Source organism: Parus major, chromosome 5 (genome assembly GCF_001522545.3).
Source record: "Parus major isolate Abel chromosome 5, Parus_major1.1, whole genome shotgun sequence".
In the NCBI taxonomy this organism is placed as follows: Eukaryota; Metazoa; Chordata; class Aves; order Passeriformes; family Paridae; genus Parus; species Parus major.
The window spans coordinates 12,991,622-13,007,750 of NC_031774.1; the positions used below are offsets into that span (position 1 = coordinate 12,991,622).

Below are 16,129 nucleotides of genomic sequence, written 5' to 3' on the forward strand. Positions count from 1 at the left end.
TAAAGTTTTTCCAGCCAGTTAGATGGAAATCATACAACACAGGACCACATTTTGTCCTCTATTTAATGAAATGCATTTTTTCTGTATCAGTATAGTTTGCAATTCTTACCTTTATCATGGCCTACTATGCTCAATATCAGAGAGGCAGTTTCTATAGCTATAGGTGTGGAGGAAGCTTTACACAGAGCAAACCATATTGATAATCTTACCCATGTTTTGGATACTTACCGCCTAAAATCAAAAAGAGGTAGAGAAACCTGACCCAAAATTTCTGGGCCCTTTCTCTGCCTATTTGAGTCAGGGGAACTCCCACTACTTTGATTTAGGATTCCAAACAAAGTCAGACATAAGACTGATTCCAAAGGCAACTGTGAAATCTGGATGGGGAAAATTATTCTACAAAATAAAAGTATTAAAAATAAGTCAGTTAGAAAAAAAGGCAGCGTTAGTAAGTTACAGGCTTATCCATACAATCCATTCATGCCTCTTGCTTTCAAAAAGTCAATTAACATTGAAGAACAAGTGTTAAATATCCATGCAATCATATTCCACTCCATCTCCCACACCAATAGTTTGTAAAACCTGTTGAATTGCACTTCTGCACTGTCGATTTGGTATAATACTTTTTAATCTCTGTCTATTAAATCATATTCCTTGTACAGTACTGACCTGTCCAGCATAACCAGTTTTCCCACTCCACTCACTAGGAAGGGCACACAGAACTCCATGTTAGGCACCTCCTCATTTTTCAAATTGAAAGTTTTCCATCCAAATAAAAGAATCTATTAAGAACTACTGAAAGTTAAATTCTAAATGGTACAAAATGTATAAAGCAAGCAGCTGAGGAATATACACCTCACTGAGTTACTCAAGCTTCCACTTTTGTTTACACTGTTTTTACTGCCTGAAAATGTTCTTTTAGTTTGATTTCTCTGTAAAACATGAAAATTGCACTATAAAGCACAACACAGGTGTCAGCAGCTTTTAAGCAATCTAGCAGGCCTTTCACTGTAATACATGAGTAATTGCCAGCAAAAGATGTGACAATTAATCCTGTGCATCACCAGAAAAAAAAAAGGTGGTTGGAGTACTCTCTGACGGCAGGTGTTCTAGAAACTATCATTGCTGGTCTGAAATAATATGTTCACCACAAACTTTCAGGGTATTCCTTAGGGTCTATCTCTGACCTTTAGAGCAGTCAGGAGAGTAGATATGGGGCACCATGGAGCTCACATGATGCTTCAGCTATGACAGGCTGCCTGATAACTCAAGTGGCAGAGATTAAGCTGTGCACAGATAATGAAAAATGTTCCCCTTTTAGTTATCAGATACCACCTGCCATTATCTCCCTATCTTTTCTCTGCATGCCCTTTCTTCTTCCTTCCTACCCTCTGTATTTGGGACAAAAACTGATTCAATATTCAGGTTAGTAAAAGTGAGTTGCTTTTCCTCTCCATTTACATAAATTGAGCAGTACATACAAGCAAGCTTTATTCTTTAATCCCTCTTAAAGCAGCACAAGGCATTCCCATTGCAAGGAATGTTATGACCTTCCCAGCTCCCTGTAATTGTATGCTACAAACACCATTAGCACAGGGCACTTGTCCAGCATTTCCATTCCCCCTTTTAAAATAGGTACTGAAATACCACTTGGAAAAATATTTCTGATTTTGATCAGTAAATTGTTCTTTGGATGCTTGAAATGGAATTAGAACCAAGAGTTGCTTGAAATGACTGTATTCAGCAGCTAGCCAAAACAAAACATTTTATTGAGTTTTAACAGGCTAAATTCACTTACAGCTCATCCCATTTAATCAAGTAGAAGAAGTTCTTGTATGTGCCAACCTTCTTGGACTGAACAGGTTTGAACAGATCTTTTCCATTATGAGTCAGAGAACAAATCAAGTAGTATTTTTCATAACTGGACAAGGAAAAAGAATTAAACATAAAAAAATCATAAAAACATTAAAAAAAAATCTATAAAAGGAGAAATTTTACAATAAGTAAACCACTTACTTTGACACCCAATCAGAAGAAATTCCATGAGCAGCAAATATTGTGAATTGGAGATGTTCTGTGGCAGTCCAAGCTTCCTTGGTACTCTTACTCTCTTCTGGAGAAATTGTTGCTGAACTGCTACAGGAGTTGGTGTGCAGTTGCAGAAGGGCCTCAACTGCTCTTGTTAACTGGTCTATACTCACTTTCAGAGGGTTTTCAGGCCGCAGTGAACCTAAATGATAATTTATTTTGAATGCATTTCCTCCTGAATTAACCAGCTCAAAATAGTTTTTAAGTAAAAATTTAAGAACTTTACTTACCAGAGGGGCTCTTGCTATTGTCATCACCATATTTTAAGGATACCTACACAATAAAGTCAGAGGAAATTTCAATAATGAAAATCCATATTAATTTTCCACAGCTATTAAGTATCTTATACAGAAAGTATGAAGTATCTGAATTAGCCTCATATTTAAGTTTATATAACACATCATTTCACTCAAAGTTCCTCAAGAGTTAACTAGCAGCATCACAATTTCCATATGATGGAGCAACTCTTCACCAAGTTCAAAAGCTCATTTTTTGTCAAATCAACTGTTTTGACATTCTTTATGAAGTCCAGAAAGACATAGTACATTGGAATATTGCTCAGGAGAATCTAACTTCGTTGGGTAGAGATAAAACTTGCTCAGGGCTGTTATGGATTAAAGCAGAGGTCATTAACTTATTGCCCAGTAATTTAAATCTGAGCAGCTTTAAACAGCTTTTTGTTTTGTTTTGTTTGTGGCTCGTGGTAAGGTACCTTTTGCTGGAAGAGTTATAAATTTACTGAATATGAGAAATATCAAACAACTGAGAAAAGGAACAGTAAGGACTGTTACTCTGTACTATCTTTGTTTGCTTCTTGGGCTGCTAAAATGGAAGTCTCAACATGATGCAACATCACAGCAATGTCTGGTCTCAACAAAGACACTTAAAACCAAGAGGTGACAAACAAATCGTGGGAACTTACTCCCTTCTAATCAGGAAAGGTTCCATGCCAAATTCAAGTCCCAATAAAACAAAAATTTTTAATGGAAACTAAGCTTGTGGTTTAAAATCAAACCCCAGTGAATTCCTAACTTCCTAAGAAGTTTGCCACAAGTGCTGCAGAAGAATAAAAGCCTTCCTTACACTTTTAATGTACTAATTAAGTATCTTCAAGTTTGAATATCAAAAATTTCACATTCTTACAAAAAACACGGTCACTTCTTCCAACCACAAAGAATTATTCGGAAAAAAAAAATAAATCAAACAATATCTTACAAAAGATTATGATGCAAGTCTCCAATATTTATAGCAATTTTGTTTCTGAAAGCAGTCCTAAATGCCTTCATACACGTTACTGTGTAAGCCAATGTCCATCATAAAATAATTGCAGGGTTTTATTAATAAAATCCCACCTTTTTCAAATTCTACTGGAGCCAACGTCATTTTTGGGAGCTATTTGTACACTATAATCTAATTATTTCTACAGCTTTCTCCTATCAAAAAGCAAACATTGAAAAAATATTTATATGCTGTATTTCACTATGTTGTCTTAATGTCTTCTGCACTTCCCTGTAAGAATTTTAGTTCTTGTGACAACTATATTTATCTGTCTTCTGCTTAGTACTACAAAAACATCCCTGAACTGATGAAGGCAAAAGCAAATAGAGCTTCACATGAATTGCTGCTCTAGTAAGGCAGCAGGACAACAGAAATAGCATAAGATCATTTACCTTTTTTATCTGCATTCTTCTCCACCTAATGACTGTTTTTGACAACATGACTTGAGACCATCCTGCTTAAGTGAACCATTCATTGTAAGGCAGTTGCATCATCAAATTCTGTGCTATTTGAGATATTTTGGGTTTGTCCTTATGCTCAGGAATGCAGGAGCATGAACAGTTAAGAGTTTTAAGATGCTATTGCTAGTCACAAACACTACTGGGAAAATACATGATGTCAATTCCTCTTTTAAAGCATAACTGCATTAATTTTAGACAGCATGAGCTCCTGCCAGTTCCTCTCAGACAGATTTAGTGGCATCTGCTGTGACACAAGTTTCTAGTTACAGAATCAGAAAACAGTACTTTGAAACTTGTTTTTAAACAGTCACTATTTAGAGAAGGAAAATATTTCCAAAGCAAGTGATTAATAAATTTACAGCAGAGAGATGTCAACATAAATGGAAGATGTCAAGTAGAATAAATAAATAAATAAAACATAACAAAAGATCCCAACATAACCCTGACACAACTCTTGCTGGCATTTCCAGCTACTAAAGACTGTGAAATAATATTTATCAGTTAAAATATGCAATTTATAGAGTGAAAGTTTACCTCAGCATTTTTAATCCTTGGAAGATTAACAGCCCTCCTGAGCTTCTTCACTGATTCCGTTATTGCAGGAGTCTCTACACAATCCAATGTAGAACAGATTTTTCTGACAGTCTTAATTACATGATCTACTGCTTTATGCTGGTTCTAATAAGAAATACGAGAGAACAGGTTGATCTGATCAGAATAAAGAAAAAACTCAATATTGAGAACTTTCTTATGAATGCCAAAAAACCAGCAGTACAGATCCTAGAATGGGGTGCCAGGAAACATAAGGAGGTTCCCAACCATTTTTCTATTAAACTGTTGGCAAACAATTGTTTTCTAATGAGATACTAAGCCGAATTTCCCTTATGGCCTAAAAAGAAAGTGCAGTTCAAAGAAGAAAATTCAATTAATGTGATGAAGCAATGCTAAAGAAGCAGTGTTTCAATTTCTGCACTCAGAGATACAGGTTTAAATTACACTGACACTTCTACTTCTTACACTACAGTACGGCTTCCATGATGGAACTACTCTTTCTTACTTCACTTTATTATACTTTTGTAGGCTACTTAAGACAAAGTTGAGATGCTCCTAATATTCTCCTCCTCCTACTCTTCCAACAGAAGAAAAGCCACTTGAGTGAAATCTGAATTATCCTAGGTTTCCTGGGGCTTGTTTTTTAATGTAAGGAAAGTCTTCACCCAATTTTAAAGAACACATATAGAAAATTAAAATATTCACTTTGAAAAAAATGGTTAACTTTTTGAAGACTTAATGTGTAGGTTTCGTTCACAATTACAACTAAATAAGAGGAAAAATTACTTCAATATTCTCACTAAGATGTAAATTGATTCCCAACCACCATTCTCTCAGATGTAGTGTCATGGCCTTCCTACAAATGGATAGCAAAGAAGCCATTTGAATCAGAAAGTTTTTAAATTGAGAGTTACCTGGCAACAATTAACTATTCTGGTAAGAAAATAACCACAGAAGTCAGAAGACACTGTAAATATTTAAGCTATTCTTCCTAAGCCAACAAACTGAAGGTAACAGCTTCTTTGTGACTTGGAAAAAGAAATTTCCACTGCTATTTTCCTCCCAGGCTCTCAAATCTCAATAAAAAGACAATTGATAAGTTTCAAAGTGTTCAAGAATGTGAAATCAAATCCTACGTACAGATTATTTATGGATTACCCTTCTTCACTTGGATTAGCAAGCTTCAGCTGCTGAGTATTACAGGAATTCACTTAATGAAGTAAAAAATTTCAAATGCAGAGCTGCTGCTATTTGGACCTAATCATCACCACCTACAAACTACATCTCCCAACCTTAAAAAGACGGCAAAGAATAGAACACAAGTCTGAATCGAGATGTTTTGCATTCCTCATCTGAGCCTGTGAAATCACAGTTAAAACAAAGCTGAAGCAGCTGCAAGAGCAAAGCAACAAAACCACCACCAAGTAAGGGAGCAGTAACAGCTCACTCTTCTTCAAAAAGATTGTGTTCACAACTACCCTTGAGAACGTGGTGAATCCCCATCAAGGGTGATTCACATGAATTCCCATCAAGGGAATTAAATAATATTAAGGGAGCATGGAATAGCAGACAGCAGCTTGCTCAGACTTGCATTCCTGGAGAGGCAAACAAACACAGTGGAAATGAAAAGTACTGCAATTAAATAATTCATTTCAAGACTGTTCTTATAGAAACTGGTTAAGAAAAACAGTTATCTAATGTTTAAGCATTTAAGACTCCAAGTTACAATACTATCATTAGTTAAAAGCAGCTTCTCCATTGAGAAATGAGCAAAGCAGGTTATATCCATAAGCTTTTGTAGACAGGATATTACTCTAAATTATTCAACATTCAAGCTGCTTTAAGGTACCTGTCATACACTGAAACAGACAATTTTTTTACAAAGTATTTTAAATTAATTGAATAATGCAGAACAAGATGTTATTATGATTTGTGTAAAACTTACTTGTATGTTCCAAACATGCTTCAGTTCTAACTCCCATTGTACACAACTATTCCTGCTCTCTATTATGCAGATCTTTATCTGTTAATAAATACATTCTTCATGACTGTCAACAACAGCCATAGTCAGAATTCAGACCTCTTCCCTATTCTCCTGAATTAACCTCTGCCAACATGTTTGAGGCAAAGATTATTTTGCACCCCAGGACTTGGAAGATACATTTCTAGTTGTACTGATCAGGTGATAACTGGTTTGCATGAAAAGCCAGGAAGAAAAGAAGAACAGAAATCCAAATACCCATGATCATAATTTCACATTTGACAGCTTGTTCAGATTCTCACTTTCCCTGAGAAAACCTGCAAGTCTTTTTCCCAGCTACCTTATCAGTGAATTTGGTCATGCTACTTTTGGTTCAGCAATGATCTACCATGACCATACCTCATTCTTAAGGGCTATGTTAACTTGCTTGTGATAAACCTCAAGAAGCTCTTCAATGGAAGATCTGAAAGAAATAATAGTTATTGAATACAAGTACAAGAACAGAACAGAACACAACCTTGGTCAGGAATTCAGCAATGATCAGCACTCAATTATTAAAATAACCACAAAACATTACCTTATCACAGGTTCTCTGAAAGGCTTTTCTACTTTGCAGAGGTGTTTGGTTAGATGTACAGGTGTCCTGTCATCATCTTCCTGCAATAAAATATTAGGTACTAAGTCCAGTTGTCACCTTTCTATAATTTGCATGCTGTTTTGGAAGATTTATTACTAACACCTGGGGTGTTGAAGGGGAAAGATGTAAAGTGATCTCTTCAAAGTGGAAAAGAAATAACTACTTAATAGCCTGTGAAATGCATACATATGGGGACAGAGGGAAGAAACAGCCATCAAGTGCCCAACTATGCAAATACCAAATACTCCTTCCTTCCTCTTTGATGGTCTGATATGTATTTAATTAAACTCAAAAACTGTTCACAACTTTTATTTAACTCTGAAACTTGTTCCTTCTTTTTCAGGCCTTGAGTTTAGTCCAACTGCTTGCACACTTTTTCCAGGTATAAAATACTTGTTTCTAGTAAGAGGCATTATCCCTGTTTATGTAATTTGCCTTGTGAGAACTCAGTTATGTATTTCAATTCCTCGCAGGGTAAGAGGACAGCATTTCCAACACCAGGCAGACATGCTAATTTGTCAATCACACAAAGAGGTCACACCTTGGACCCAGCACTCTCTTGCAGATGGGAGGTACTCACTGTTCGTGCCAGGTCGCTGCATATCCTGCTGTGGGTCAGGAGCTGCAGCTTGATGTCCGTGTCCCACTTGCGGCAGTTCTGGATGTACTCGTGACTTCCTATGCAGTGCTTGCTGTGAAACAAAAACAAGCTACAGTCACAACCAGAGCACTGCTTTTCCAAAAACTCACACAAAATATTCCAGGCAACGTGCTGCCATGAAGTAAGAAAATGGTGAATCAACCTCCATGCCACCCTTGATCTGAATTTCACTTCTGCACAAATTCTTATACATTATTGCAAGTACCTGTACTTGTGCTAAAGTTCGTAACGACAGTGGTTAACACTGAAACCAACTATTCTAACGCAAAAAACTAATGGGGCTTTGTAAACCATTGGAAAAAAAATCACAACACCAAAAAAATCCAAAAACAAACAAACAAAAATCAAACCAAGAAACAAACAAAACCCTGCAAAACACAATTCCCCCAGTTTATTAGAAAGCAGTTGATTTTTATTTTTTTTTTGTTTCTGAGATTTAAAGAGTGGTCAAAAACTATAATATCCATCTACAGAAATGCTCTGGAAACACACATCTGCATTAGAACAGAGTTGATGACAACCTGCTTTGCTGTATCCCAGAGCAACTCCAAAAAGGTCTGATCTTTGTGCAAAGACTGACTCCCATTTTTAAGGTTTCTTTCACACATTTAATCACTAGAGATACACTTTTCGGTAACAGTGTCATGAAAAAAGCATGAAATTAAGTATTAATGAAAAAGAGTTTGCTTACTTCTGTAAAACTTCTTCTTGGCCACAGACTTTCAGGATATAGCTGCCAATGTCCACTTCATTCAAGTCATCATGCACCCAGCAGAGTGCCTGCATTATTATAAGTTCAACAGGGGAACTCACTGTTTAAAGAAATTACATCTAAAAGTTAAATACAAATCTACAGCAAGTGATATTAACTATTGTTCACTCGCAATTTGTAGTTATTTATTTACATGCATTACCCATAGAGAAGACTTCCATGCTTCTATTATCACTTAAATTTCATAGTTTGAGATCTTCACCTTTCTCTCACTAAAAAAGGTATCCCACAACACTTGCTTGCCATTATAAAAAGCCCCAAAAAATCTTTATAAATTAGGATACAGTGCAGTCACTAAACCAGAAGTACAAACACATTCTGCAGGACAGAGGACAGTTGTTTGGGTTTTTTTAAATTATATTATTATTATTATTATTTATTTGCCCTATTTAGCAACATGATCCCAGAGGCACTTAAAGTTTACAAAACACTATCTGAAGAGCTGGAGATGGATCTCTTCTATTTGTTCTGCTTTTGAGGAACTGACTATCAGCTGCAGCTGAGGCAAATCCTACTGGAAGTCCTTTTCCGTTTTTCCTTTCCACTTGCTCAGGAAGTTTCCACTTAGTACAGAGCAGATCTCAGTTATCATCAGCCAGCCTTTGCAAAATGCAACTCTTAACTGCCAGAAATTTTGTATCAGGCTCCAAACACTTTTTGGAAAATAGTCTCTCTTCTATTTAGTAACTACAGAGCAAAAACATAATCCCAGTCAAACCCAAAATCCATTCCCCCACAGCCACCAGCTGTCACTGACTAAAAATACAGATAAGTTTGAATGACACAAATGTTTAAACACAAAATGCTCTCTAGCCCTCCTTATCTAGCTTCTGATGATCTCCTTCAAATAATTTGCAAATAATATCACTAAGTGCCTCAAAATTCTGTAAAACAACTACCATATAAAAGCAATTTTATATTTCATCAGTACCTTCAGAGTGGAGATTTTTTCCCTCCCTCCAGGGACTTTCCTGATTTTCTATTTTTTTTTTCTTAAAGAAAGGAATATTACTACTATGGTAGATACAGAGAGATAATGCCACAAAATTTTCCACAAGATAACACATGTTCTTCATCTCGTTAACAAATGATTAATTATTACGAACACAGATGTATACAAGCACATATGAAGAATGACTCTGTGAAATTCAAGAACAAGGAATGATAGGAAGTAAGAATTTAGAAAAACTTTAAGACATTAAGATTGTTTAACTTGTTATTGGGTGAAATCTACCTTCAGCAGAGAATATCTGGTAGTTGATAAAGAAAAGAGATGCAGTGATAGTTCGTGCAGGCATAGTTTCTGTGCTGTAGCCACAGGCTGCATTGCCAAAGGTCTGCCAGCCCTGCAAAACCCACTGAAGACTGCAAAGACATTACCACCTTCTCCCTGCCCTACATCTTATTCAAATACATTAATTCCTTGCTGACACAAAATGTTTGCTCAGACAGAGCAAACTTCCAAGCAAAGTCTAATAAATGAATGCAAAATGAATTCAAATAAGCTCTAAAGTTCATCCATTTCCCTCCCGAATTCTTTCTACAAACTGAGTTGTTCAGAGCACTGAGAGGCTGCAGTTCTTTCTGAGCAAGACTGAAAGCCAAACTGAAGCAGCTCTAGCATCAGGATACTAAGCTATGCAACAATTTGACCAAGAAGACAAGCAATTTAAGGTAGAGAATAATTCAAAATACTCCCATTATTAGTGACATAACTGCCTTTCACCAGCTATAGTGACAAGTAGACAAGTAGTTTAACTGCCATTAGTTTCAGCATCAGAAAAAAGGGAGTAGAAAGTGCAAAGAAGAAAATACATCAGGTTAGAATGCAAAACACACTCCAAACTAGTCACAAAAAATACTAGAAATAAAGGGCTGAAGCCCTAACATTTTAGTTACTCTACCAAAGCCTTTTGTAGGAAAGGATAAAGCTTGTAATATTAGATAAGTGTAGTCTTAAGGATTAAGTGCAGAAACCCTTCTTCAGCTATACTTACAATCCACCTCATTTCTTAACAAAAGATTATTAAGTCACCACATTATAAATGTAAGGTCCAGCAAATTAACATAGAATGAAAACACTGATGCATTGAGAGGTTGTTTTTCCAATAGAGCAGCAAGTTCATGGGAGCAATAGAACAACTCCAGGTCTCTTGAGAACAACCAGCTCTGAAGCAGCTACACTGTTAGAAGTCGAGATCCAAATGATAATCCTCACAAATGACAAGAGACTACAAAACTATTGAGGCAAAAAAATTTATTACCAGTTATTTGATCACCCAGAACTGCCAGAAGTTGACAGCATGCAGTTACAAATACAACTACTGTGCAGCAAGACTGCACAGAGAATATGAATTTATGTAGTACAGCCAGGCAAAACTTAAAGGTCCACCCCAAACCAATATTCCTGGTTACCCACAAAACTGGGACAGCCAGTTGTGGCACATCCAACAGTATTATTTTAGTGTTTGTGTGCATAAGCATGTATTGAAGGCAAGTAATAGATAGTTTCAGTTTGTATTCCTATTTTCCAGCAGCAGTTTGCCTGAATTTTTAGATGGCCTACAGAAATTTATTTTAAAAAATAGTGTTAAAAAGTTAGTGTTAAATTGAAAAATTAAACATTAAAAATCTCAGCCCTAGTGTCATTATCACCTCAGCAACCATAATGTAAAAATTCTTGAAAAACTGTTTTATTCTATCCAGCTATGGACAGAATAGTGCTTCTGCTTTGCTGGACTTTCCTTTTTACAGTCAATATTTCAGTTTGTCAATTTCTAAATATTTTTAGAGGCACTGACTCAGAACTAGGCCTTTCCTCAGTACCTTTTCCACATTTCCCACAAACAACCCATGTCCCTGAGAGCCAGGGATTACAAAAACTGAAAGGCATTGTGCTAGGCTGAATGTACAGTCTTTAACAAGCAAACTCCAATTCAAGAAGCAGGAACATACCATCGCATGTGAAAGTTACTGGTTGTTGGAATTCTTCGATTTCTATTGAAACTTTGATACTGGCACTCTCCCCACTAATATTTCTTTGCAGCATGATTGGACTCAGCACAAAACCTGGGTTTGTTTGCTGATCAGTATAAGGAAACTTGGTCCTCAATCTGGAGGAAGAGAAGGTTTATGAAATATTGCAATTGAGAAGTCCAAGATTAAAGCAAAGTAACATGGTAACAACCACAAGGCAGAACAGTAAAGACTACCTTTGGCTCTATACCTAAATTGCATGTGCAAAGCACCATTTAATTTTTCTACTCTCAACAGTACATTGCCCACATAATTATACAAGTAATAGACAGCAAAAAAATACTAACATATAATTAGGCAGGTTTTCCAGAAAGCTTAGAATATTTAATAGGTCAATTCTTACAGGACATATCCAGCTTCTGCAGAAGGTAAGCTCTAAAACAGATCTTAAAAAGATTATCCACAGTACTTTCTAAAACTTAGTTAAAAAAAAAAAAGAAAAAAAAGAACAACTAAATTCTTCATATGTTTCAATTTTGAGAAGTCTAATCTGAACTTAGATACCATGCAGAAGGTAGTTATTCCAAGCTATGGAAGTTGAGGAAGAGGCCTTAATTGAGGTAAAGGTTTTTATTTAGGACACAAAGAATATAGAACATTTACCTTCAAGTGAATAAACCATACTTGGAAACCTGTTTTATATCTTCTTCTATTTAACATGGATAAACTAATTTAACCGTAAACTTCTACCAAAATTAAAGCAATATTATAGGAGATTAATAACAGAACTCCTCTATAAAGATTATTTATTTATCATCTTGATTCTGGACAATAGCAAGATCCGCCAGCAAGAGCTGTCCAGCTGAAAGTCCATCAGTACTTTAAACACTGGGTGTTCAAAGAAAGGGTAACAATTAGATTTAACCAGAAAGTGTTGCAACAAGCCTATCCTATGGGAGCTTTGTCCAAATGTTGTTCATCAGCATGTTACCCACATACATGAACTGTCATCTTTTTTGTGGAGTTTCCTTTTCATTTCATAAACATTCCTGCTATAAAAAAAAAAATAGATGCTATTGAGATTCAAAGATCTCTATTTCCTCCATCATTTCTTGAATTTTGATCTTAAAAGGAATAAAAGCAAGAGTAGTTTGTCTTCTCTGAGAAGAAAACAAAAAAGTAATCTCTCCTTAAATTGTGGCAGTAAGAAAAAAACCCCACACAATCTTTAAGGAACTTTACTATCTGATCTATCAGAGACAAATTTAAAGGCTTTATGTTACAGAATTCCAGTGTGAAAGCAACAAAAATACACACATTTTAAGGCTGGAAATCCACTGAGTGATAAGATTTTGTAAGGTGTATCAGCTAACAAGAAAAAAACAGACTTCAAATTCTTTCAATAGAAATTGTAATAAAAAACTAACAAGATACAGAAAAATACTTTGAGGGTAAAAAGGTACTATAAAAACAAGGAAAAGTGAAAGTCACAGGACCAAAATAAGAAAGAGGACATTATACGATAATCTTAGTACTGAAGATCTTAACAATTCTGTTGCATTCTTGGAAAAAAAAAAACAACAGGACAAAACCAGGAAAAACTGAGATAAGAAAAGGGAAAAGGATATATACTGAAATCTGTCCCATCAAGCAAAAAAAAAAATATATAGGACTGTTCCTTGTCAAGCTAACTGAAAATGAATCATCTAGCTCTCTTTTTCTTTTCTGAAAGTTAATTCATACTCAGTTATTTCTTACTTCGTAACTGCTTCAGAAAAAGCTGACAGCTCTTGATTCTGCCCTTCAATTGCTTGGAGAAGCACGTTTTCTGTCAGCGTGCCTGTGGTCCCACTGTCTTTCTGCAACTCAAAGATAACACAGGATTTAAATAGCCGCAAACACATTCCTAAAGCAAGCAAAGCCACATGCAGGTGACAGATTTTCATGAGTCTGAGGTTTACTATTAGTTTTATGTCTGCATCTATATGGAGAAAACCATATATCACGACTAACTTGAAAAGTATAGATTCACTGGAGCAGTGACTCCTTGACAGCAGGTCATTTATTTACCAGCACCATTATCAGTTAATATTAAGTTGCAAGCAGTTCCTGAGCTCCCAGCAGTGACCTGTTGGGATTTGGCTAAATTCAGCTGAACCACAGATGGAAGAATCCAGTTCTGCAATTCAAATTCAGTGTAGTTCCAGAAAGAACCACTATGTATCACTGGTGCCCATGATTATTTCTTTCTACAAAGCAGGAAAATACAAGTTGAACACTGGAAGGAAATAGCATTCAGAACATGAAACTTACGATTTACCCCATGGAATCAATTTACAACTGTTTTAATCTCTTATGCTCAATGCTCAAAACATCACCCAAAACTGTAAACCACCATCTTTAAAGTATTCAATCCAACAAATAACTGCTGTAAGAGAGCTGCAGTTTCAAATAGCAAAATCTAATCAACTTTAAAAACCAACAAAAACAGAACGACAAACACAGCAGCAGGTTTTAAATCCATATCTGTTTCCTGATCCAATTCACAATACATCCAAATGCTGGAGTGAGCAGAAAGCAGAAAAAAGTTGGAATAACCAGTGGAACTCAGTTGTCCATAGTCTAAAAGCCACCACTAGCCTGAAGGATTCATGAAGCTCCTGCCAGATCCTCCCTGTAATAAGTTACACGATCAGGTACATTTTTCATCCAAAGATTTTATAATGCTTATAGAAACCATTAATCCAACCACAAGTCTAGGAACAAAGCAGATTGCACCAGAGTTTTTCTGAAAATCACCACAATTTATTCATAGATGAAGTACTGATTAACTACTTAACTATGTGGGTTATTTATTATTAGCCAATGTAGTCAGCTAATTTTATTAGAGCGTATCAAGACAATATAGTTAAATTAGACTGTCAGAAAAGGGGTCAAATCTGAGACAGCCACATAGTATCAGGTCTTTTCTTTAAGCACTTTTTTCCCTTCAAATTAACTTGTTTAAGCATAAAGTTGGAAGAGAGGCAACCTATAATTGCCACTTAAATTGCATTTAATCCTAATTATTACAGCTAAAATATTGGTTGCATGAACACTGATCAGTCAAAAGGACAAATTCTGTGTAATTGGGGATTAGCCATACCATAGGAGACAATTAGAGCAGGAAGCTGTAAAACCACAAAACTTGAAATGAACTGCAGGAGCATGCATAATACCTTAAATTTAAATACATTATTCTATTGTAACATTTCAGACAAGCTCTATCACATAAAAATACTGGGCAAGCTCACAAGTCCTGCTAACCTGTGCAACTGTATCTAGTAAACACTAAGCAATTGCACAACAACAACCAAAATACACAAGGAACCAGGCAGGGAACATACCCAGGGAAAGGCAGACACCTCTGGTGAAGGTTAATCACCTGCTGGTTGGCACGCAACACAAAACTCAGACACTGCAAATCACAAAGCTGCCTTTACAAGTGTTAAATTCTATTTAAAAAAATCTTTAAGGAATACCACAAATAAGTACACAAAGCACTATGCAACCATAGGATAAAAGCACTATACAAGGGGCCTACTTCAAATAAAGTCACACCAGTGAAGAAACACCACTTTATGCAACTATGTGACATTGAATTCCTTACGGAAAAATCTGCAGGTTATTCTACTGCTAAATTCAAAGTTTAGGGAACTAACAAGGCATGTCAACACATATAAACAGCCAGGGTAAACAACAAATTCTAATCTAATGAGCAAAGAAAAAAGAGATTTGGTTATCCGTGGTTCACCTCAGGGTCACATTTGGCTAAGGAAGGAAACCTCATGTTATTACAAATACGTAATGATAGAAAAGACCTCCTGGTGGAAAATTAAGAACATCAAACATCTCCTTATTTTCAGCTGAACTTTAATATTAATTTTTGATCACTTTTGGGAAAATAATTTCAGGACAACAAGCTCTGAAAAACTAAAATTCTATTTAAACCCACTGGACTCAGATGGGTTTTGAGCAACAAGTAGAATTTTAATTTTTTTAACTTCCACTTGGGCCAATCTAGGAGGTGGAAAAAGCTATCAGTCCATCAGGAAATAACTTGAAAGAAAGGATTTCAGGCCAGATGAGATAAATAGTTCATATCAGCACAGGCTGCAAAAATAGAAGTGGTCTGTGAATATAATTAATCTGAACAATGACAAACAAACCCAAACCCCAGTAAATTAATGAGTCAAGTTAAATAAAGTTCCATGGATATAAAAAGTCACAAGACTCAGCAGCTCTGTGGAAAGCAAGAGAAAACAACACATAAAAGAGGACAAAATGATGCTTTTTGCCTCTGCTTTCAGAAATGAGTGTCAATCCCTGAAGTATTTAAAGCTATACTAAATGTATAGCTACTTCAAATATGAATATATACATTAAATAGGCAAAAATAAGAATACATACAAATGGATACTTCATCAAAACAAATCAATCTATTGATTCAGGGATTAAACAGTCATAAGTTTTGACAGAATCAAAATATGTTTTTGATTGAATCAAAATTCTAATATTTTTGTTTAAAGGGGCAGCAAGACTTGAGTTTTTCAGGAAGGATCTGGGAGGAATGATCCAGACTTGTTAAAATGCAAGACTTAAAATTTACTTTGAAGAACATATAAACTGAGGTAAATTGGGAAAAATACAAGAGAACTGCTAAAAAGGGAGGCTGCATAAATCA

General features: G+C 35.7%; 1 protein-coding gene across 2 annotated transcripts in view; it reads right to left on the minus strand.

Moving 5' to 3' along the window:
* The window catches only part of PIK3C2A (phosphatidylinositol-4-phosphate 3-kinase catalytic subunit type 2 alpha), a 39,066-nt gene that overhangs the window by 19,111 nt on the left and 3,826 nt on the right, over positions 1 to 16,129 (minus strand). The window contains exons 2-12 of one of the 2 annotated variants that reach the window (XM_015631091.1): positions 13,165 to 13,265; positions 11,386 to 11,543; positions 8,350 to 8,470; positions 7,578 to 7,689; positions 6,938 to 7,017; positions 6,760 to 6,823; positions 4,362 to 4,505; positions 2,319 to 2,361; positions 2,017 to 2,230; positions 1,799 to 1,921; positions 229 to 396 (exon numbers count right to left, since the gene is read on the minus strand). In XM_015631091.1, the coding sequence (XP_015486577.1) occupies positions 229 to 396; positions 1,799 to 1,921; positions 2,017 to 2,230; positions 2,319 to 2,361; positions 4,362 to 4,505; positions 6,760 to 6,823; positions 6,938 to 7,017; positions 7,578 to 7,689; positions 8,350 to 8,470; positions 11,386 to 11,543; positions 13,165 to 13,265 (1,328 nt within the window). Of the gene's footprint in view, positions 1 to 228; positions 397 to 1,798; positions 1,922 to 2,016; positions 2,231 to 2,318; positions 2,362 to 4,361; positions 4,506 to 6,759; positions 6,824 to 6,937; positions 7,018 to 7,577; positions 7,690 to 8,349; positions 8,471 to 11,385; positions 11,544 to 13,164; positions 13,272 to 16,129 lie in introns of both variants that reach the window. The other variant, XM_015631090.1, reaches the window with a different exon arrangement.